The sequence below is a fragment of the Anabrus simplex genome, chromosome 5, assembly GCF_040414725.1.
Source record: "Anabrus simplex isolate iqAnaSimp1 chromosome 5, ASM4041472v1, whole genome shotgun sequence".
Classification (NCBI taxonomy): Eukaryota; Metazoa; Arthropoda; class Insecta; order Orthoptera; family Tettigoniidae; genus Anabrus; species Anabrus simplex.
The window spans coordinates 218,425,534-218,451,409 of NC_090269.1; the positions used below are offsets into that span (position 1 = coordinate 218,425,534).

At 37.6% G+C, this 25,876-nt stretch overlaps 1 protein-coding gene across 2 annotated transcripts in view; it reads right to left on the bottom strand.

Annotated features, from left to right (window-relative positions):
• Nucleotides 1-15,467: 15,467 nt before the first annotated feature.
• Nucleotides 15,468-25,876, bottom strand: part of LOC136874779 (uncharacterized) — a 51,198-nt gene continuing 40,789 nt past the window's right edge. For both annotated transcript variants that reach the window (XM_067148449.2, XM_067148450.2), the window contains one exon: nucleotides 15,468-16,383. In XM_067148449.2, the coding sequence (XP_067004550.2) occupies nucleotides 15,642-16,383 (742 nt within the window). In that variant the 3' untranslated portion in view covers nucleotides 15,468-15,641. The remainder of the gene's footprint in view (nucleotides 16,384-25,876) is intronic.

The window sequence follows — 25,876 nt, forward strand, 5'->3', positions numbered from 1 at the left end:
CAGTGTGTTAAGTACATAGCAGGGGGCGGGAAGCGCCTCTTTCCTCTCCAGCCGTTCAACACAAGGTAATGGCCGATTAATATCTTCTTTCTTTGCTAGCTCAGCAGTTTAACTTTCGGGGCGGGTTCTAAGCGTTCAACCATGTAACCTTTTCCTAAAATGTAACTACTCTTTTCATATATTCTCTTTTAAAACGACATATCGGGATAGAGAGTGCTTAACCCTCTCGAGCTCCCACTCACATCGTCCTGAGGTGAACTTATTTTTCTCAACCAATTCTTCCGTAATGTAATATAAATTGCTATTAAGTCACCTCTGTAGTATGGGATTAGCCCTTGTATTAACGGCCTAGTGCCAAGTAGGTCTTAAGCAAAGTGTATTAGGAGGGCAAGTTCGCCTCCTCTCAAATTGTATTTTAGAGGTCATGTATTAATCTTCTTGTTATTTAACAGACCTCAGTAGGTTGGGTATTTTGCCCCTGTGTATATGTCCTTTGAGGACGGCTTAAAGGTGGAGTTCGGAGTGGCCTATGATAGGCTTGTATTTTAGGAAGTTGCCCTTTTTGAAAATTGTGTTTCTGCCTCAAGGAGGCTTTTGGATGTAATTGGAAGCAGATGTTTCTGGCATGTTTGGGGGGTTTTCGGCCCCTTTGTTGTATGGTGTTCATTGTAAGGTTGGGCTCATTGCTCAAGAATTATGTTTCTGACTTCTGAAGCCCCAAATGGGGTACCTATGTAAATGTATTTGTCAATCGTGTTTCGGCTACTAAGTACCTGTTCTATTTGTTGTTACCTAATTTTGAAAAGAAAATATATCCTTGTTAAATTTTAAAATTAATTTCACTTTAGTAGCTTGAGACCCGTTCACCACCCCGCACCTTCTTTCATGCATAACTACCACCAAAACACGGTAATAATAATAATAATAATAATAATAATAATAATAATAATTTTTTTCTTTTTGTAAGGGAGTGTGGAAAATCTTTCATAAGACGCTTGTGAGGGTCCGCACTCAACTAGTGTGTGGAGATTCTCACCCACTAAAAACCACACTCCCTTTTCCCACGACGTTTATCTCTGCCCCGGAAACAGCTCTCGCATTACTTCAGGATGGATGTCGTGCTTAATGAATCTTGTGCTTCAACTTCCTTCTTCTGCTTTACTGTCTGTCGTAATCATCCAGGTCCTCCTTCTTCTGACACAGAATATTTTCTACGTAGACTGCCACCTGGTCCCAAGACTCTTGACTTCATAGCATTACTGACATGATCCCTTCTGGCGTCAATTCTCCCTGCATAACTCCTAAGCATCTTCTTTGTGGCAGCCAATGAACACACACAAAGAAAGTATGTAATATGTCATTGATATCACCACAGCATATGCACACCGGACTAGTTGCTAGCCCTAGTCTATGAAGAAATTTTCGGAAGTATCCATGACCTGTCAGGAACTGTGTGAGATAGTAGTTCACTTCACCATGATTTCGGCCAACCCATACGCCCAGAGAAGATATCAGTTTTTCGTCCATTTCCCTCTAGAATCTTCCCATCTTGTTTGCCATCGTTGCATTCTGCGACTAAGAGCCAAAGCCTTTGCCCTTTTCCTTCCTAGCTCTTCTTGTGTGAGCTAAATTTCTTGTCTTTCAAAACCCAACAAGTCAATAGGAGCTACTGCTGCTGCTATTGGAATCGCAGGTTCTGATACTGCACGATATGCGCAAGCAATTCGCAAAGCTGTTCTCCGTCGTACAGCTGCAATTCTTGTCTGGATATTTCGCAATTTGTAATGATTCAGCCCAAATTTCCGAACCGTATAGCAGTATCGATTGGCCAGTCGATGCGAGAAGCTGCCTTTTACTAGATTTCCGCCCCTTGATATTTCCCACGAGTCTACTCAGTGCAGTCATGGTTTTCGCTGCCTTATCTGTTACCCACTGGATGTGGTCCCAATATGTAAGCTTAGTATCAAGCGTTACACCAAGATATTTTGTGCTACTAGTTGTTTCGATGGCTATCTGCCCGATCTGCATCGGTACAACAGTATTAATCCTTTTCCTCGTCAGGAGGATAATTTCCATTTTATGATCTGCGAGTTCTAACTTGTGATTTATCATCCATTCTTTTACACGTTGCATCACCTGATTCAATTTAAATTGAGCCAGCTCTAGGTTACAGGTTACTATCAGAGCAGCCACATCATCACATAACCCACAAGTTTTATATCTTCTGGCATCTCCAGCCATAACAAACCACCATACATGATATTCCAAGAATTGAGCCTTGCGTTGTACCAGCTGTGAGCCGTTTTCTTCTCTGACCATCTTCCGTGTCGTATAACAATGTACGGTCTTTCAAATAGTCTTGCAGTATATACATGAGATATTCTGGTAGCTTGAAAGTTTCTTGTAGAGCTTCCAAAATATCACTCCATCTTGCCGCGTTAAAAGCATTTTTAACATCTAGAGTCACAAGAAGCGTCAACTTTCTAGAGTAATGATTACCCATTTGAGTTCATTCTGCTGTCTTCACTACTTCCTTCACAGCATCTAGCATTGAGTGACCTCTGCGAAATCCATGTTGTTGGTCAGATAGGTCGCCAGCTAATCGGACTGCTGCTAGTATTCTCGGCTGTAGTAGCTTCTCTAAACCTTTCCCGGCAGTGTCCAGCATACATAGAGGTCTGTAACCCCCAGTTTTGCCTTTACTGATCAGAACCAATCTAGCTATCTTCCAACGAAAGCTAAAAATTCCTGCTTTCAAACAATGATTATACATTCTCAACAACAGTTGAGGACATAATTCGACTGCCACCTTTAGTACTTCTGCTGGAATACCATCTGGTCCGGGGGCTTTCTTATTTCTAAGGGAATTAATGCTGTTATCAATTCTTCAGTTGTAAAAGGTGGTACATTATCTAGTTCTTTCTCGGCCTCATCATCAATCCTCTCTGCATGATCAGGGAATAGTGTATGTACTATTTCTTCCATGGTGCGTGGATCCATGATAGGGCTTGGTAGCATCCCGAATTTCTTCATAATGATTTTATACCCTAATCCCCATGGATTTTCGTCCACTTCCTTAGACATTTCTCACCACTTGTCGACTTTACTCTTTTTAATTGTATTTCGCAGTCTTTTCTTCATAGTCTTATACTCTACTGAGAGAGCTTCATCGTTATTTCGTGCTCTTTGTGTCCTTCATCTGAGTCGCAGGCATTGTTTCCTCAGCTCAGCAATTTCTTCATTCAACCAATATGCTGGACACTTGCCTCTCCGTTGTTTGATTCTGGTCATTGATGCGTCACATGCTTGCTGAAGGAGTCTCATGGTGTGTTCCACGCATTTATTACCAATTATGCTTCTTTTGCCTCCGTGACATGTATCCGTCATTCAGTCCATTCCATTCTGTATTACTTCATGAAATTTTTTTCTATCCATAGTGGCTATGTTCCATCTTTCTGGCTTGCACATGGTAATCCTTAGATGCAGAGCTCTTGAAGTACATGAAAAGTGATATATTGATGATCGCTTCCAGTATATTCTTCAATTACTCGCCATTCAGTTATCCTAGTCGCAATGTTTTCAGAAGCAAAGGTTACATCTGGTATAGTTTCCTGACATTCTGGTCGCCGAAAGGTTGTCACATTACCAACGTTGATAACCATTAATCCCAATCTGGCGGCCGTCTCCATTGTATGCTACCCTCTAGAATCTGTTTAAGGCATGTTCTACTCAACTGCTTGACCATTAAAATCACCAGCAACAACTAGATTAGTGTTCATCCCTTGCAGAGTATCTTCAAGCCCTTCTAGTTTCATCTGGAAGTCAGAAATAGCTTCATTCGGGGTAAAATAACAGCTGACAAAAATTACCTTCTCAATTTGGACCCAGACAAACCCATCCCCACATCCTTGATTTATAACAATATTTTCCAAGGTCTGGTACCCATATCGCAGCTGTCACTAGATTGTCTGAAAACCAACCTGGTTGATCTCTGTCTTGATACTGTTCACTAAGAATCAAGATGTCTGCTCCTACCTCATAGGTCATCTGCGTCAATAGATCATTGGCAGTTAGACTCCTGTGTATATTGGCTTGAAGGATCTGTACCATTCACCAATGCTTTTTGGCCTTTTCTAGTGCTTCATGAAACACAATACACTTGCCTGAGCCAAGAGCATGATGTCGTTTTGACTCTTCAATGTCCATATCTGTGCAAATTATGCATCGTGGATTCGTTTTGTATCCTACTGCCTTGTGACCAGCTTCCCCACACTTAAAGCAGAGTTTACTTCTGTCCAATCCTTTACAGTTTCGTGCTTGATGTCCATATGACAGATATCTAAAGCACTGAGAAACTACGGCCCAACTTCTTACTCTGCAGTATAGCCACCCTACTTTAATTTTGCCTATGTCACAGCTTTCGTGCCTCGCTATCTTCTATCTCCACAATGGCGAGTTTTTGTCCCCTGCTGTTCGGATTTGTGATTGAGACCTTCAGTTCTTGATTAAGATTTTCTAATTCTCGTCTTACAGCCTCTATGTCTTCTGGCTTCACCTTGCTGCAGATATCCTTCACAACATCTGCAAAAGTCTTGCCATTCATTGGTTTAAAAAGTACGGCTTCTGGGCGGCTTCTTATAGTTGAACGTTTACGCTGCCCATTCTTTTTAACAGTTTCAGATACCGGTACTGGTTCAGGTTGAGTACCTTCATCTTCATCCGTCTTCTTCTGCCTCTGTTCCCTTTTCTTCTTCTTTGATAACGCTATTTCCCATTTATCCTGTTCTACATTTCTGTTTGTGGTGCTCTGTTCTACCTTCTCTTGAATGGGCAAATCCTTTTGCATTAATGCTCTAGTTGCTTTCCAAGCTTTTCTGTGCGTATCTCCCGCATTTAGGGCTTCCTCCAATTTCTTTAAACCTTGCTGAATTTCCATCTTCATATTTTTCTGCTGCATTGCAAGAATACTTTTCAACAGGCCCCTGGCGATTTCCAGCTATTCTTCCTCTTTTAACATATCCTCCATAGTTTGTTGAGTGATATCAAGCCTCAAATTCGTTTTCACATTCTGCTCAATACTACTATTGCATGTATCATGCGTGCACACAACGTCCATGATATTGTGGCCATGTTCCATAAATGCTGGATTAAAATCCACAGAGTCACACTGGATTCCAGCTCCCGACATCGTGCCGTATAGGGAGTCTAGTTGGCCGTGACTCAAGCTGCAGTGAAATATCTATTCTCTGTTATTTTCTATGATGACACTAGGTAACCTAAAAATGCAATTTCACTAACACACATCCTATTAAATATTGAAAGCACGTATATTAAATATTACTTATACTCACTTGCCATGGCAATATACGGGTGATTACCAACGAAAGCTTCGATCATTGCATGCACAACAGACTTACTGATCTTGTCACCACTGAACTGACACTAAGGATACGATGAAGACCCAGTGCAGTGGATTTGGTCAAAACTAGCGAAAAGAAAACTGCTAGGAACTGGACTCGGGCCTCTTACAGATAAAAGAAACATATGAGACGCAAAGAAATAAAAAAAATATAACGGTGATAAGGGTAAGAACATAAATTTATTATGGAGAGAAAATCAAAAGAAAATAGTATAAGTAAAACAAGGGGGCCAAAAATCAAATGGGTAATGTAAATAATATGTGGCCCGTGATTAAAATACACCAGACTCAATGGTAAAAGTACTTTCACAAACGCTTACCTTCGTAAAGGACGTGAAGCAAAGTTTAGCATAAAGATATGGCATCTATATAAATTAGGTGAAGCATATGAATTTAGACGGTACAAAACATTTCTTTATAGCACGTCAGGTCAAGGCAGTCATAAGATTAGAGAGTAATAGCCTCACATAATAACGTACTCTCATTCGATTCCACCGTCAAGGCATCAAGACTCAACAATAAAAATCACATCCCCCGAGAATACAATAACATTAAAAGGAGCATAAAATGGAGAAGAGGGAAAGGTGCATCGAGCTCTTAAAATTCAACCAGAGAGAAAACGGAAAAGGGGCGGTTACCATGGTTTCACGCAACACAACAAGAATATATGGAAGGAATAAAACATATTAAACTAGAAAATAAGTAAGGAAAGCCAATGACGGCGATATGAAACGATCAATAAACAGGTAAATTAAGGACAAAAGGTATCACGAATCAAACATCGGAACCACCCCACGCTCACACAGAGACCAAGAGGTTAGGTTGTCACAAAATAAAGGGACGCATAAGAGCGCCAACGTACAGTACATAATAAACAAACAACCGCTCTTGAGAAAGTGGTCCATCAAAAGAGACGGAGTGTCTCCAATACCAAAACACACAGAAGCAGGCAAATCACGTAGTTAGCTTGAATTCATACCAGATCAATGAAATGGATATGAATTATACAGAACACGCGATAAAATAATGACATGAGCTCAAGCGGAATGTTAATGAAGCGACATGGGTAAAAGGTCTCGGGAGCACACAGCAAACAATCTCATACACACATGAATCCGTGTTACCTTCTATTCTCAAAATAAACATAGCAGATCAATAAAAGAAAATCAAGGTTAACACACAAATAAATCAGAATAACACGTAATGAGGGAAGCCTTTCTAACCCAACTAAAAGAAGATTAAAGAAAAGTAAATACCTCGATTATATAAGCAAACAGCATACTCAAAAGGTTGAGATATGTACAAAGACATCTTGAATTTCTTAAAATATCTTTTATAAGCCAGAAAGGCGACTTGAAAATCGAATCCTTCCATCTTCTCAAGTCGAAAGATCTCAAAAAGTCCATCAGAAAGATAATCCAACAAGACGGGGCAAAAAGAAATGCTTTGACCTATCCTATCGTATAAGACGCCATCTGTCAGAATAGAGAAAGATTACATAGTGCTAACGACACATGATGGGAAAGAGTAATAGTTCATAGATACTAGAGTTCGCTAGGAACGTGAAGACATCAGAAAAAGTAAACGTACCATAAAATGATATGGTGCGGTAGACCACCAAGACCAATCATAATAATAATAATAATAATAATAATAATAATAATAATAATACCGAGCTCGATAGCTGCAGTCGCTTAAGTGCGGCCAGTATCCAGTATTCGGGAGACAGTAGGTTCGAACCCCACTGTCGGCAGCCCTGAAAATGGTTTTCCGTGGTTTCCCATTTTCACACCAGGCAAATGCTGGGGCTGTACCTTAATTAAGGCCACGGCCGATTCCTTCCCACTCCTAGCCCTATCCTGTCCCATCGTCGCCATAAGACCTATCTGTGTCGGTGCGACGTAAAGCAACTAGCAATAATAATAATAATAATAATAATAATAATAATAATAATAATAATAATAATAATAATATGGAGGTGACATATCAGCTGTCTAGGAATGTCTACAACAAAAGATCAGTGTCCATCAACGCCAAGCTTAGGCATTATTGTTCGGTTGTACGCCCGGAAGCACTGTACGCAGCAGAATGCCTTGCAATGAACAGAAAAGGTCTGATGGAGAAGCTAGAAGCTAAAGAAAGAAAAATCCTGAGAAAGATTCTTGGACCAATCAAAGAAAATGGTGAGTACAGGAGATGACACAACAGCGATCTGTACCAGCAAATGGAGAGGATAACGGACATGATTCGGAAAAGGAGGATTAATTTTTATGGCCATATAGCACGCATGAGCACACAGAGACAAACCAATAGGATCTTTTCCTACTTTCTTAACAAGAAAACCAAGGGACCCTGGTTTATCGAAGTTGAAAAAGACCTTCAAGAAATAGGAATCACACTCGAAGACATCCAGAAACATGCTCCTCTCCAGAAAAAGCTCCAGGGATACAAGAGGTTCCAAGAAAGGCCAAAGTTGAAAACAGGCAAGAAGTGGACTGATGAAAGGAAGGAGGCTCACAGAACGAGAATGCGTGAGTACTGGGGAAGAATTAAAGCTCAAGGATGCAAACGGTTGAAATAACGTGGTCCACAGCAGGCCGAAACGAAGAAAGAAAGAATAATAATAATAATAATAATAATAATAATAATAATAATAATAATAATAATAATAATAATAATAATAATAATAATAATGTACTGTAATACAGAGCAAAATGTGAAATTTAATAGTATTCTGTCATGACCTCACAACATGAATTTGAAAAGGCAGTAGACAAATATAACTGGTGTTACTTGCTCTGCTCTGGACGGCTGTGTCACATGACAAGAGAGCAGTGGACAAGCGGGTTTCATAACGTGGCCATAGTATACTTAACGCTTGGCAATGTTACCATATAAACAACAGCTATAATAATAGGCCTACGTTACAAACTATCAACAGCCACAGAAATACCATATTTTATAAATGTGTAATTGTATGTAAATTTGTGTCTTCATCCCAAGGTGGTGCAAATTTTTCAGGCCTGCCCCTAATGGACATGAGCTGCATGTACCATTTTAACTGCATACTGTCCTCATACCAATCTTAAATGTCTGGCAGTTTTGGGAATCAAACCTCGGTTTCCAAGAACAGCAGCTAGTAGTGTTAACTGTTACACTGTGGAGGTGGACTTGATCATACTCTACAAATACAGAAACATAATGCAAATAATCATTCATTGTCAACTTTAAGCAATTCTGATTTTTTTTTTTTTCTCCTCGTGCAACATTTTTGACAATCAATGAATATTGAATTTTCACAACCGCATTGTAATCAAAATCATCTTTCAATCTATTAGGTAATGTTCCATACATATAGTACATGTGGAAGAGATGTTAAGTACAGAACAAAAGTGGCCAACCGAACATCAGTGGGATCCAAACCCACAACCTACCGATTTTGCGTTGGTTGCTCTACCAGTTGAGTAATGGTGGCCTAGGTTCATATTTATTTTGTTGGAAAGGACCTAAGTTACTTCTTTTTTTTATTTGTTTTACGCCGCACTGACACAGACAGGTCTTACAGCAACAGTGGGATAGGAAAGGGCTAGGAGTGGGATGGAAGCGACCATGGCCTTAATTAAGGTACAGCCCCAGCATTTGCTTGGTGTGAAAATGGGAAACCATGGAAAACCATCTTTATGTCTGCTGACAGTAGGGTTTGAACCCACTATCACCCGGATGCAACCTTACAGCTGCACGCCCGTAACTGCATAGCAAACTTGCCCAATGATCTAAGCCAGACATCATCACGTAGTTGCTCTAGGAAGCTGGTGTTACTTTCTCCGCTCTGGACGGCTGTGTCACATGACAAGAGAGCAGTGGACAGGTGGGTTTCATACCTTGGCCGTAGTATACTTAATGCTTGGCAATGTTACCATTTTACAATGCTTAGTAAAGCTAAAGGTTCCACCTATTCAATACGTTATCGTAATGGTCTATTTAGAACATCACATAAAATAATATTCAAGATCTTAACCATAGTTTCGGCCTCAGCCACATAGTTATTTACATTGGAAAATACTAGAAGCAAGGTTCAAATACTCAAACAAGAAAAAAACACATCAGAATTTGCTACTCCTTACATAGTCAAACGGACTGTTGTGTCAATAAGTTTTAAGGAAGAAGAACCTGTATTTATTATCTAAAACAGTACAAGTTGCATATTATGAGGAACTAAGAAACTGTGCTTAAAAAATGACAGGTTTTTATAGAATCATTCATCAATTTTATAGAAAATTTCCTGTGTATCAACTATATCAAACCATAGTCTTTTTAAGCACCTAAAAACAATTCTAGACGCACCAAATAATACTATACTTTTTAAAAAGACATGTTATTTGTATAACATAAAAAAAGGTTAATACTAACTAGCCAATTTTTAATATTTTCCATGTAAAATAGGACTTGTTGTTTTAAAACTGTGGTTTAAATGGCAAAAATAGATTCTTTTATCAATTTTACATGATTCTATTGTACATAAGCTACACCAAATCATAGACTTTTCCAATTATATATAAAAAAGAATTTTAGATGCACTAAATGTTATTGTATTTTTCAAAAAAGACATGTTATTTGTATAGTACAATGGGCCTATGCTATTTAGCTATATTTTTAATGTTTTTCATGTAAGAATAGGACTTGCTATTGCATATTTTTAAATTTTTGAAGGTTCCTTGCTATATAAAAAAACTCAATGGCTGATGATGGCATAGTGGATTGCCGAAACCGGTCCCAAAGATGTATTTTATGATAAGTTAAATAAATATGTGATGTTCTAAATAGACGATTACGATAACGTATTGAATAGGTGGAACCTTTAGCTTTACTAAGCATTGTAAAATCTTGAGTCAATACGGACAAAAAATGAAGTTTTTAATACTAAATAATGTTACCATATAAACAACAGCTATAATAATAACAATAATAATATTTTGGAGCATGGAGCATGGATCATGTGAGATGAACGGGACACAGATTACACAACAGAACAAGAAAATTATTCATTGGCAAACGAATATACAGCAGTGTGCAATATGTCCTGAATAAATACATTTTCACAATTAACTGAAGCTGTAGGAACACGTACATTTACCAAAAGAAAATACAATTTGTGTGATTTGTACACATTCTTTGCACTCTCATTAACATACATTTTGATATTTTTATGGCATTTATGACTATGTAAACAAATTAAACACAAGAATTGAAACTTAACACTGGTGTACTGCTCCTTCACAGGACTTTTGGGCTCGTTTAGAAAGTATTGTATCAATGTTTGGTACTATCGTTTACGTACTGGCAAGTTGCAAAGCACATTTCAAATTTTCATCAGTGAGCCTACTTATGAGTCTAGATTTACAAATCTTCGTTAATGAAAACATCTGTTCACATAAATACGTTGATCCAAATATATTTAAAACATGTGCATAAAATTTGTGCAATCTAGGAAATCTCTCTCGTGGAAAACGAACATAAAATTCAGTCAAACTGTTTGTGTTTGTAAACCTATTTTTCATTTGGGTATCACACTGTAAGTCAATCAGATCTAGCTGCAGTTCTGGTCTAACAGTTTGCACATCCACTGGGAAGGGCATAGCGAACACCTGCAGATCCTTTTCTAATGCTTGAATATCCTGAAAACATACTCTCCAATTCCTCATATAGTGACATCGACTAGGCTTGAACACCGTGTGATGCGAGGAAATGCACTACTGTCACCTCACATGAGTTCACGCGTATCGTGACGCAATCTAACCTGTCCAGAAAGATGTGCTATACCTTTGAGCCACTGGCCTTCAGTACGTGTTACATCATGCACTTCCCCTACTTTTTCTCCTACTTGCTCACTAAGCTGCTCTCTTTCCTTGAATGCAGGGAGCAAACTGGCTCCAAAGGCAATTTGCTCTCGACTGACGATGCCTGATCTAAGCTACAGATCTGGCACTATTTCCACCACACTGTAGAGCGCGTGCAAGTCAACCATTGTGGGCCAAGTCAATGAATATTGAATTTTCATGACTGCATTGTAATCGAAATTAACTTTGAACCTATTAGATTGTGTTCTGTACATATCCTACATGTTGAAGAGATGTTAAGTACAGAACAAAAATGGCCAACCAAACACCAGTGGGTTCCGAGCCCACAACCTCCTGACAGAACACGACCTAGTAGGCTGAAAGTTAATTTCAATTTTTGATAGTTTTGGGGTATATGTGGTTGCAAAGTCAGGAATTTTAATTGATCCAACATTGAGCCCCTGCCTTTAGTTCTTCTAACATCTCCCTCTTGTTATATTTCTGATGGAGGGCATTCACGGGAACAATTAATTGCCTTCTAACAGCATTAACCTAAGCTAACAAACATGATATCATATTAGAAATAGGTCTAAAATACTTTCTGGAAGATAGCATTGTTGATTATTAAAAAAAAAATTATAATCCCGGTACCACCACTACTAATACATCAATCATAACATCGCCTCCATCATGAAATGGCATGATATCTAGTAAACAAATGTTTTTCTAATCACATCAGCAGTTTTTATTCTGATGCTATTTCCTACAAACTATTTATCTCGTATATTTAATAAATAACAATTTTTTTCAAATTTGGAAAAATTGCTCTCATATAAAACACTGAAATTCTACTGTTATTATTTAGTCGACCATGGCAACACTGTAAGACTACAGCAGATATTTGCATAGTGAACTTCTCTCATTAACACACGGAGCCTATAAGGTGACCAATGGTTAGTACACAGTGTTTATCATAGTCAGTCAGGGATTTACGTAAAAACATCCCTATCTCAAAATAGTTTCCATCAAAAGAATGAGTTATAGTTTTATGCTTACCATTTTCACTATTATCAGTATTACTTCCACTAATTCCCAAAAGTGAGTCAGACTATGTGGCGTTTGTAATGGCATCTTCTTTTGAACAATCACTATCCACAGAACACTTTTTTTTTTTCCCCTGTTCCTTTTTGTTTTGCTTCTGACAAAAGTTAGTAATGATGCCTCGTCTTATTTTACTCTTAATAATAGGGCAACAAGCTTATGACCAAGTAACAAAACATGGAAATTTGATGTTCACAACAGTAAACCAATGCAATTATTACATTGCCACTAAACACATTCTCTACTTATTATTAATAACCATAATCATTTTCCACTTATTATTAATAGCCATAATCACTAAGACTGAACATAAAACAATGCCTGCATCAACCACTGTCTCCAACGCCATGGACAAGCGACAGCAAAGCACCATAACCCATGTCTGAACGCTCACCACCAATGCTAACAATTAAGTGTGCCCTGCCAGGATTGTTAATAATAATGCAGAATCTAAGCAAATTTAATATAAACGCTAACTTTACTGATTATGTTCAGTTAATCTGTAAAGCTCTAGTCCATTTTTTCTGCTTAATTCATTAGAAATAGCAATGATTTCTATAAAGAAGAGTTCTTAACAGTTTTCAAAAAAATATAAATATTTTCAGGAGGCATATTCCGATACTACCCCCAACCTCCGTCCTGCACCAGCTACACCCATGAAGTCAGCAAAGTAGCTAAATTCAGTAATACCTAACAATTTTATGACAACATTACTAATATGCTTTATCTGGTATGTATGTGTGGTATTCAGCCCGAAGGCTGGATTGATCCTCAATAGCTTCTCCATCAGCTGTCATAAATGGCCGAGGCACCTCTGAAGAAGAAAATGAGGAGTGAGGTAGTTTCCCATTGCTTTCCTCATCAAGCCAGGAGTTATTATTGCATATGTCTGCCAAGACAACTGAAATGAATACACCAACCAACCTTATGAGCGATATCTTCTTACAGTTCATAACAGGGACTGGCTGCATGAGGAATGGCATTACTAGCATTGCTAATGTCTTAGTCATTTTTATATCGTCAAAGCCAAGGATGAGACTGAGACAAGTCGATGAAAGTAGCAAATTTGATCTAGTGTGTACCAGAAGAAAAGGTGCAATGTAAACACTAGGTCAGTCCGGCCCCGCGGTGTAGGGGGCAACGCGTCCGTCTGTCACCTGGCGGCCCCAGGTTCGATTCCCGGCTGGGTCAGGGGTTTTTAATTGTAAATTATTAATATCCCTGGCCTGGGGACTGGGTGTTTGTGTCATCCATAACATTCGTTTCCTCACACTCAACACTCTACACTTCCTCCATTCCAATTACACACAGATTCATATCACATGGTGTAAGTAGGGGCAAAAGATCTCTATAGGTCGACGCCCCAAACAAATAGCATTAAAAGAAAAAAAAAACACTAGGACATGCCAGCAACAGGTAGTAAATTAACTCATATCTTTGTTTGTATGGTGAACTGGGAAGTGATTTCCAGACAAATAACAAAACTCAGAACAGTGGATATAGAAATATATATAGTCAGGATTCAATGACTTCTCCAACTTTCCACTCCTAAAAACAAAAAATTATTAAATATAACACTTATGCACTGCTATAACATTCTTTGTACTGTCGTGCTGTAGTGTTGAATCATGATTGTTACGAAATTTCATTAACTATTACATGCTAAACAATATAGAAAGATGTTGTATTACATCCAGAAAAAGAGCAACAAATAACAACTATATACTGGTACCAAATTTTATAACAGCAGCGAGTGCATCACAGTTATTGTGTGAGGAAGGCTAGCAGTTTACTTCATCAAGTTCAACAGAAGCTTTTAAGGCAAGTCACAGAATTTTTAGATGACAGTGATAACTTGGTGATGTAGGTGATGTAACTAATGAGGGTTGCAGAGCTTGTACTATATCTCAATATTGATACAATTTCTAACAAAACATTTCAACTTATAATATGTCAACAAAGATTTATGAGATATGGTTGTTTATATTGGGATCAGAAACTTGGAATATGACACACTCTAGGACTCACAAACAAGAAAAATCACATCCAAAAGTACCATCAACAATTCAATTTTATTACAAAGTCAACCATTATAATCCCTACAAATATATTTTCTGTACACTAAGTTAGTCTCAAAATGTTCAGGTAAGAAAGTTAACAGGAGCAAAATATTCATTCAGCATGTATGGAAAACATCTGGAGAGCAGCCAATTACCATGTAGGCATGCACGGTAAAGCACATATGAAAAGAAACATTCTTTCACGTACCATCTGAGCTGGCCGTGCAGTTAAGGTCATGCAGCTGTAAGTTTGCATTTGGGAGATAGTGGGTTTTAACCCCACTGTCAGCAGCCCTGAAGATGGTTTTCAGTGGCTATCCATCTCCACACTGGGCTGTACCTTAATTAAGGCCATGGCTCCTGCCTTCCCACTCGTAGCCCTTTTCTATCCCATCATTGCCATGAAACCTATCTGTGTTCATGCAACATAAAGCAAATTGTAAAAATAAAATTCTTTCACATGGCAAAAACTCAAAAGATATGTTTATTAATCTAGGACTTAAAAGCATCAATCAAAACAAAATATTTTCTGCCAATTTTTCTAGTTGCTGTTTGAAGATTTTCCACATCTTAAGTTTTATGTGCACAAAAGAAAGCTTTTACATTGAATGCTGTTGATTCCATGTTGAGTAAACAACTACAGTTCCCTGGTACACATGATACTACCTTATAATGATATAGATGTTGTTGATTCCCATAGGGAACCTGAAATTTTTGTCCTGAATGAGTAAATTTACGATACCAATATAAGTGGTCCGTTATTGGACATTATAAATTTTCCAGCTAACTCATTCCTGGTTGCCAGCGTTTCACCCCAGTGTGCTAAGTTGGGCTCATCAATTGGTAAATAGCACACCCACCAAGATGCATGGCTAGTGCATGCCGTGGAGGCCACTGCGTAGCCTACTTGGAGCCACCGGCAGTGCCACTGCACTATGAGAGACTTTGTCTCATTACCAAAATAGTACATTGGCATTGCTGGTGGCTCCAAGTATCCTACGCAGTGGACTCCACGGTATACACTAGCCTTACGCCTTGGTGGGTGTGCTGTTTACCAACTGATGAGCCCAACTTAGCACACTGGGGTAAAATGCTGGCAACCAGGAATGAGTTAGCTGGAAAATTTATAATGTCCAATTAACTACCTTATAAGTCTCTGTAATTGGATAACCTCAAAATTCCTCTAAGAAAAGTAAACAATGATACTTTAAGTCACATGACAATTTACATGAAGGCAACGCAAACTACTGTAACTTCCTCTGGAATAGTTGAACACTCTGACAATAACTTTTTACTATCCTGGACTTCATCTCGCACATCATCTTCAAACGTATCGTACACTTCCTGCTTAAAGGTAACTTCACTTTCCTGCAATCCTCCAAGTTTGAATGAATGACCTGAATTACAATAGGAATACTTTCCTTTACATAAAATTGTGTAAAGTTTCATTGCTTTATTGAAATAATATTTTCTCTTGAAATCTTCAAGATTTTCCCAATCCGATAAAACCATGAGGAGAACATCTATGTCAACAGCATCACAATGCTGTGGAAGGGTATTCCTAAAGACTTTGAGAGCAGAAGCAATTTGAAATACCTTCTCATCATCTGGAACATCCACTTCTTCACTAGAACCTGGTGCCAAAATTTTCCATGGTAGTTTGGGCTTACTAACACAGACATCTGACAGCTGAGAAGGAGCTGAAGAATTGGATTCAGAGTAATGTCCAAAATTTTCAGTACCTGGTAATGGAGTACAAGGTGGTGGTGTTGGAGAAAGGGAAGGAGGAAGAGGAGGAGGAGAAAGAAGAGTTGGGTAAGCATTTCGATTTAGTTTGTTCAACAGCTCTGTCTGGAAGGCACCTCTGGCAAAATGTCTCGAACAGATGTAGCAATAACGCCTTGATTCTCCTGGTAGTCTTCCATTCAGTTTATCATTCTGACAAAACTCCACCCACTTGATGCACCTGGAGGGAAGAGAGAAAGACATAGTGATCTTTAATTTAGCAGATTACTTTACCAGTAACTCAATATGTACCTGTCAGGTGAAAACGAATCCTACAGCGAAACGACTATTCACATTTATGGCACATTCCCCAAGGAGGGAGATAGCCAATAAAGGAGAAAAAAGAAGAATTTCTGTTTGAAGACGTCGATAAAGTTCGCAACTCCAAATTTTCTACAATTGTGTGCTCATTACAAAAATGATGTCCTATATGCCTTTTGCATACAAATAAATAAAATAAAAAAAAAGGAATAATATAAAAATTGAAAAAACATTCACGACATGGGGAGTCGAACCCATGACCATTGAAGTACTAGTCCAAGCTCTTAACGCTACACCAACTACTGCTCAGCGTGGCGACTAACGTAAGTGGCTTATACGGTGCGAGAACCGCGTCAACATTATTATTTTTATTTTTTATACGCTTGGCCATCTGGAGTTCCCACTTTGGGTACTTTCATTCCTAGCCAAGCTCTGCATGTTCTATAAATTTGAGCGAAATCGGCAGTGACGAGTAGGGAATGCCCCCTTGTCAGTCACTGATGAAAGCACGAAGTCTTCATCTTCTATGGCTGAAGGATTTTGGGGTAAAATATTTGTAGTTTTGAATGAATTGATTGCTATTTCAACAAAGTTCCAAAAATGTCACCAACTTTGTATTTTGCAATGGGCTAACCTGGGTCATGTGTGATCCAGCTATCACAGTCTTCTGAGATGGAATTTTTGAGTGGTATGAAGAAAGATACATTAAGCAGCTGCAAGTATGACAGGGGAAAGAAAGGATAATGATGCCTTTACATTGACAATATTCAACAGCTGACAAACTAGCCTACAGCTGGAAATGCAACTATTCAATATCAACAACTTTCTCTTTTGTTCCGACGGCATAACATGTTTCATGAAGTGCTCCAACCAGGTCACAAATAGTTCTCAATTGGCAAATCCAGAAATGGAGACACTCTTCCTAAAGTGTCTGGTGGTGTTCTGTCATACACTTCTGGCTTGAATTTTTCCATGAGAAGATTAGAGCTGGTGCAATTTAATAAGCTGCTGCACCCACACAGCAAACTGCAGTAACCGAATCTCCACGTTCCTGAAAGACAACATAGGACACGAGCTGTTTACCTTTAGATAATTGTAGGAAGTTCATTTGTAACAGTTTATACACTAGCTTCATCCATGTTGTAGATGTCATTTGCACAAAGTCCAGGACTTCCATAAAATATTTCTTTTGAGTTTTCATGAAACTTTTGAAACTGAACCTAATGTTTCTTCCTAAAGAGCCTTCTCAGGCTGTCATAACATCAAATAATGCCTCAGACAGAAGTTTCTTATGCATCTGTCACCTGCTATTTTCATTCTTCTTCTTATAACCATCATTATTATTTAAAAGGATGACTTATGTTAATTTGAGTGGTATACTGATATACTGGAACCGTAAGTTGTTTCCTCGATATACCAAAACATTTACTGTCAAGAATTTTCATATGTGCCAACAAAGCTTCCTAGTCTTTCTCTGGAAACACTGATTTGACCCCCCCTCCTCCCCCAAATGAAGATGATACTATGCCCTGAAAATAAGATGATATATATATATATATATCTCTCCATCCCGTCATCTAAGCAACCTTCTTATTACCGGTATTAATCATTATTGTAAGTTCATTAAACTTCTTTATGCAATAATTTCTTCATGTTTTAACAGTTTTGCATTAGTTTTCATGTCATTGCATATTATTCTAGCAATTCTTAAGGTTTTGTAGCAAAATTTTGATTGGCTTAGAAGCTACACTACATCCGAATTGAGACTCCTTGTTTACATCATTCACATGAATTTCTGAGTTATACATTGCATATTTTGATTAGTATTAATGTTTTCTCAAGCAGATTTACTGGATAATATTGTGATTTATCAGACCCGATGCATACATGTGTTTCTGAACTCTTTTGGCAATTGAAGTGCTATAATCATATTTACATTACATTGCAATGAGTTACTAAATGTTTTGAGGTTGGGCTTAACATATATTTAAGTTTATATATATTTTTAAAGATCTATTTTGTTTTTAATTGAATGTATCATGTTGTTAAGCTGCCTGTTTGCTAATGTAAATGGTATATGTTTTATAAGGAGTCAAAAGTCAAGTCTAAATAACCTGATTAGTTTGCAAGGGGGTTTAACTCTGAACTGAGTAAGGGTTGGACTTAACCTTATAAGATACTGGGGGTGGGGGACCTCAACCCTGACATGATGCATCCCAGTAACTGATCGGGGAAGTTCCTGAAGATACACAGGAGAGGTATGAATAAGGCCTTGCTAAAGAAAATCGCAGATTAACTGAGGCTAAGGGTATTCGCTTGTCCTGGTGGTGAGGAGTCACCTCTCAAGGCAGAAAAACCAACTTGAATTGGTCTATGGCATGTGGATCAGGAAGACAATGGGTTATACTCCCATGAAATTCATGGCATGGACTTCTATATTAGAAATTTTTCCAGAGGTAAAAACACCCCTCAATTGGATCTTTGGGAGGGAATTACATGAAAGCAGAGCACAAAGAGGAACCTTTCTAAGGACAGAGATAAGAAAAGGAAGAAAGAAGGAAAGAGAGAAGCCTTAGAATAGGCCCATGGAATGTATTGACACTATTACAAGCAGATAAACTTGAAAAAACAAACCAGGAAATGATGAGAAATAAATGGACATTTGGGGAATGAGTGAAGTAAGAAAAAGTTGAAGTGGTGAAATACAAAGCACAAAATACAGATTTCATTATTCAGGAGAAGAGAAAAGGAAGGCCTGGAGTTGGAATTTTGATAAATAGGAGGATGAAAGATAAAGTTGCTAACATGTAAAATGTTCCAAGGAGATAATTTTGCTGAAGCTGAAAGGAAAAAATAAAGATATGGTGATAATTCAAGTGTATATGCCTACTAGTCAGCATATGGAAAAAAAAAAAAAAAGTAGAGAACTGTTATGAACAGATAGAAGAGCAAATAGAAAAAGAAAAGAGAAATGCATGTACAATAGCAATAGGAGACTGGAATTCAGTTGTGGGTGAAGGATAGGATAGAAGAGCAGTAGCAAAATTTGGTTCAGGATCTACTAGAGGATGGTAGATTTCTGTAAAAGAAAGGTTAAGGTAGTGGTCAATATTTTGTTTGAAAATCATACATGGAAGAGATACACTTGGATAGGATTAGTGGAGAACGACAAGGATACCAAATACTCCTGTTGCCCACTATTTTGAATATTTATTTAGAAGAAATCATTAAAGAATGTTATGAAGGAGGGAGAGGAGTATGCTTAGGAGGAAAAAAGACAGAGTGCATAAGATTTGCAGATAACATAGTAAATGAAATGGTGTATGGCTTTTAGTGTCGGGAGTGTCCGAGTACATGTTCGGCTTGCCACGTGCAGGTCTTTTGATTTGACACCTGTAGGCGTTTTGTGTGTCATGATGAGGATGAAATGATGATGAAGGCAACACATACACCCAACCCCCGTGCCAGCCAAATTAACCAATGATGGTTTAAATTCCTGACTCTGCCAGGAATCGAACCCAGGACCTCTGTGACCAAAGGCCAGCACGCTAACCATTTAGCCATGGAACCGGACAGATAACATGGTAATCCTAGCAGAGAGTAGAAAGTAAGTTACACAGATGTTAAAAGACCTTAACACCACCTGTGTAAAATATGGAATGAAAAATAGAGAAAAGTATAAAACACCACCACTGCCAGTCCCAAGCCCATGTAGCTCAATAAGTATTAAGGAAATTATGAATGTTAAAGTAATAAGAAGTGGAGAGTTTGACTCCAATCACTACCTCTCTAAAATTAAGCTAAAGCTTTTACCCCACAGGAATCAAAGAACCCTGAGAAAATTAATGAAATACAACATAGATAGGCTCAACATTACACAAGCAACTATAGAAAACTTTCAGGAAGAAATTAAAAAAACTCAGCATGGCAAACGGCCAGAATTATCTAAACAGATTAATAGTGCTGCAAAGAAAAGTATCTGGATCAGTTAAAACTAAAAAGAAAGATTAATAGTGCTGCAAAGAAAAGTATCTGGATCAGTTAGAACTAAAAAGAAAGTTTGGTGGAATAATGTATATGAGGAAGCACTAATGGAAAGAATGAAAAAGTGGAAAAAATGGAAATGTTCTGGAAAGAATGAACACTATGAGCTATTTAAACTACAAAGAAAAGAAACAACAAAACTAATAAGGCAGGTTAAAAGATCTTTTGAAAAATTGTAGCTAGCAGAAATTGAGAATAATTTTGTAAGAAATAACTCCCAAAATTTCTATCAGACCTTTAAGAATAACCTGAAAAGTTAACAATCCCTGAGTATTTGCTTCAGAGATGCAAATAGTAAAATTGGCCTTAACAATGCCAAGAATTCAGAGATTCTGGCAAAACACTTTGAACACCTGCTGAACTGCCCTGAGCCGAATCATAAATTAGAATTTTCAGAAATTCACGAAAATCTAGAAGCTGATTCACCTTCAACAGCAGAAGAAATTAAGGAAGCATTAAAAAATCTTAAAAATAACAAAGCTAGTGGGGAAGACTCCATACATAACAGCTGAACTTCTAAGATGGGCTGAACAAAAAATTATAGAAGATCTACAAATAATCTCTGAAGAAATTTGGGAAACAGAAAAGATCCCAGAGGATTGGAAAGTGGCTCTAATACACCCATTACACAAGAAGGGTAACAAGCAAGATGCCAACAACTACAGAGGTATATTTCTCTTGCCAGTTGCTTACAAGATATTCTCAACAATACTACTAAACAGAGTAAAATCGACACTGGACAGTCAGTTGGGTGAATATCAAGGTGGATTTAGAGAGGGAAGATCTTGCTCCGAAGAGATTTTCAACCTGAAATCTATAATTCGACACAGATTAATAAATTACATAAAATCAGCTTCATGGTCCGTATCGCACTTCAATAGATTCACAATGAAGTATTTATTTATTTTCCACCTAGTCGATACAATGATTGCCTAAGGCAATTTTTATTGGTCAAAAGTGGTACATGTTTCGTATATTATCAACATCTTCAGCCACATAACACAGTTTAGATGAAAAATATAAAATTGACAAAGTAATGCTTTAGAGGAAGTGTCCTTGAAAATTTAATTTGAAAATTTAATTTCAAGGACACTTCCTCTAAAGCATTACTTTGTCAATTTTATATTTTTCATCTAAACTGTGTTATGTGGCTGAAGATGTTGATAATATACGAAACATGTACCACTTTTGACCAATAAAAATTGCCTTAGGCAATCATTGTATCGACTAGGTGGAAAATAAATAAATACTTCATTGTGAATCAACAGATTAATAAACTCTAAAGACATAGTTGTAACATTTATTGACTTTAAAAAAGCTTTTGACTCTGTTGATAGGGAAACCCTAGATAAAGTAATCTGTGAATTTGGAGTTAAAACTAAATTGGTAAGCCTAATTCGTGAAACCCTTACAGACACTATCTCGAAAGTAAAATTTATGGGTGAAATATCTCAACGTTTCAAAATAAATACAGGTGTCAGGCAGGGCGATGGTTTATCCCCACTTTTCAACTGTGTCGTGAAGAAAATTGTAAAAATTTGGAATGAAAAACTGAAAGAATCCAAAATATTGCCATAATGCTGGGGAGAAAAGAACAAAGGTGTTGCAATAAATTGCCTAGCATTTGCAGATGACTTTGCCATACTTTCAGAAAGCCTTACAGATGCAGCAATGCAAGTCAATCTCCTTGAAAAGACAGCCAACATGACAGGCTTGAGAATCTCTGCCGAGAAAACAAAATTTTTGACTAATATAAAAAGTGCCCCAAAGTTTTTAATAACAGATATTGGTCAAATGGAAAAGGTAAAGAAATTCAAACATTTGGGTGAGACAATTCAAGAAAATGGTTTAGAAAAACCTGCTATAGAGGAGAGGATACAAAAGATGGAAAGAGCTTACAGTATATCTAAGAATACTTACAACAAAAAGTGTTTATCAATAAAACTCAAAATAAAACACTACAACACAGTAGTGAAACCAGAATGTCTGTATGCCAGAGAATGTCTAGCACTGAACTACAAGCTTGATAAATTAGAAATATTAAAAAGAAGAATAAGGAAAATATTAGGTCCTCTAAGAAATGCAAAGTTTTGGAAATTAAGAAATAACAATGAAATTTACCACAATATAGAAAACATCAGAAACAATAAGAAAAAGGAGATTGCTATTTCTTAGACACATTTACAGAATGGATGACAATAGACTAACTAAACAAATCTTCGAGTACCTTTGGGAAAAGAAATCAACCACCACCTGGATTCAAGAAGTCAAGAAAGACCTGGAAAGGAACAACATATGAGAAGAAGAACTATTGGAAAGAAAGATTTTTAGGAAGAAAGTCTTACAAATGGAAGGATTCCAAGTGAGGAAGGAAAAGAAAACAGGCACAAAGTGGACTGAAGACAGGAAAAAGAAGCACAGTGAAACAATGAATGAATACTGGAAGAAAGGAAAGAACAACTAAGGAGGAAGAATTGAAATTGTAACATGGTCGTTAGAAGGCCGGAACACAAGAAGAAGAAGAAGAAGAAGAAGAGTATAACCATAGGATGAAAACGGGAAAAGATTGCTATCACATTGGAAGATAAGGAAATCAACAAAGTGGACAATTTTAAATATCTAGGAAGCTACATTACCAAACATATATATTGTGCTCAAAGCCTCCATAGGACAGGCGACAGCACGTCGGCCTCTCACTGTTGGATTCCGTGGTTGAAATCCCAGCCACTGCACGTGCAATTTGTGCTGGACAAAGCAGAGATGGGACAAGTTTTTCTCTGAGTTGTCTGGTTTTCCCTGTCACCTTTCATTCCAGCAACACTCTCCAATATCATTTCATTTCATCTCTGTTACCCATTAATCATTACCCAAGAGGGGTGGGACAGGCTTCGGCAGCCAGCACAGTTCCTATCCTCGCCACTAAGTGGGAGCTTCATTCATTCCAACCCTGACCTGGTTGAAACAGGCTGTGGATTTTCATATACTGCTCAAAGGAGACAAAATCTAGAACTACCATAGCAAAGGAAGCAAATAAAGGCTGATGAGTGGACCACTGAATAAAGAGACTAGCAATGCGCTATCTTTGGAGTATGCTAATATGAGGAGCAGAAACATAGACACTTAGTAAAGAGGATGAAAGCAAGAAGCTTTTGAAATGTGGATTTGGAGAAAGGTGGAGGGAATGAGTTGAAACGAGTGAGAAATGAAGAGGTACTATGAAGGGTGGGAGAAGAAAGAGAAATTCTGTGAGAGATCCTAAGACAAAAGATGAACTAGCTTGGTCACTGTATGAGAAGAGACTGCCTGACGATACATATAGTGGAAGGGATGATACACTTAAAGAGAGCGAGATTTGATTTGTTTATTTATCATCAGAGTTATTATTTCACCAATTACAGATGATATAATAAATTCAAATAATAACAATATTAACAGTGTTTAATAATACTACTAATAATCACTAAGCAATATATAACATATACACATTTACAAAACGCATACGAAGAGTCAACTACAAAAATGATGGATGTCACTTTTTCATCGAAAATAAGCTGGGTGTGCCATTATATTCTTTATATGGAATAGAATATGTGGATAGGTGAAACTAAAATCGCGGATAGTCCACGAGATGTGAGGAAAAGAAAATTTGGTATACACTGCAAGAATGCTGGACATCATTAGTATACAATGCAAGAATGATGGTAGTCATTTTGTTCCCATGATTCATTGTATCTTTCCCAGTGTTGTTATTGATAATGAAGTCAGTTGGTTTGTGATGCATTCTTTTGCATAGTGGACATTTCCTGTGTTTTGCTTATTATTTTGTTAAGTGCAAAATATAATATTACTATGAGTGATAATTCTGAAACTGATTCTGATGTGATGTATGAGAAAGAGTGAAAACAACACAGAGAAGAGGTTAAAGCATGGCAGAATGACTGATGGTGTGAAGATGAGGAGGTTATGTTCACATGAATCTGGGCCTGACTGTGAATGTAAAAGACTTGAGTGCTTTAAAACCGTATCTGAAGTGGAAAGAAAAACGAATAATTAAAGAGTTTAATGAAATGGTGTCCTATGAAGAACAAAATGCCTATCTTTATGGGCTAATAACATTTCAGCCAGTTAAGAATCGCAGGCCCAGGGAAGACGAAAATGATGCGAAATTTAATGATTTGTCGTAATATTACAAGGTAAGAGCAGCTCCTGTAAATAGTGATACTTCTGCTGTTGTTGATGTTCCCGTCTGTGCAAAGGCATTTATTACAATACATGGTATAACTGGTAGGAGTCATTCAAATGTCACGGTCAGGCACCAAAGGATAAGCATGGTAAATATATACACGAACACAATAAGAAATCTGTACATGTTGTACAAGCTGTAGAAGATCATATAGCATCTTTCAAGGGATGGCCTAGTCACTGTAGCAAGGATACAACTAACAAAATTTACTTTCCAGAAGATTTGAACATGCATAAGATGTGTGAAATGTACAAAGACAAAAATGTACCTGAAGTATCTTACGAATTTTATAGGAAGATATTTAACAAGAAATTTAAGATATCATTTGGATACCCTCGTAGCAATACCTGTAGTATTTGCGACAAATATCTGACTGATAAAAAGGCAATAGAAGAAAGGTTATTGGTGAGTTCATTGAAACCTGATGAAAAGACTGATTTGGAATCACAACTACAAAAGCTTGAAATAGATCAGAATGTTCACAAACTAACAGCTGACACATTCTATGCAAGGAAAAGAGATGCGAGAAAATCAAGCATGAAAAATGAAGATTATGAGTCAATCACAATGGATTTTCAGAAAAACCTACACATGCCAATTATCTCTACTAATGATGTTTATTAGAGGAGACAGCTGTCATTGTATTCCTTCAACATCCATGTTTTATCAAAACCTGAATCGTTTTTCTACTGCTACCCTGAGACTGTAGGAGGGAAGGGTTCTGATGAGGTTGTGTCAATGCTCCATAACATCATTTTTACAAAACTTGATACTAAGGTTAAACACTTGGAAATTTTTTGCGACTCATGCGGGGGGCAGAATAAGAACTACACAGTGTTCAAGTTTTTACATTATGTGGTATCAGTTGCAAAAAGACTGGAAACAACCAAAGTCACTTTCCCAATATGGGGACATTCTTACCTTGAATGTGATCGTAACATGGCTCTAAGAAACACAAAATCATACGCAGAATTGCCAGAAGAGTAGATTCACGTGTTTCAATCTGACCGAGTGAAACCATCGCCTTTTCAAATTATCGATGTAGACCAAGTACTCCTGTCAAAATGGACTTTATTTTTGCAGCTTATGATAAAAAAGAAATGTCCCTTTCCCTCAAGACCTATCA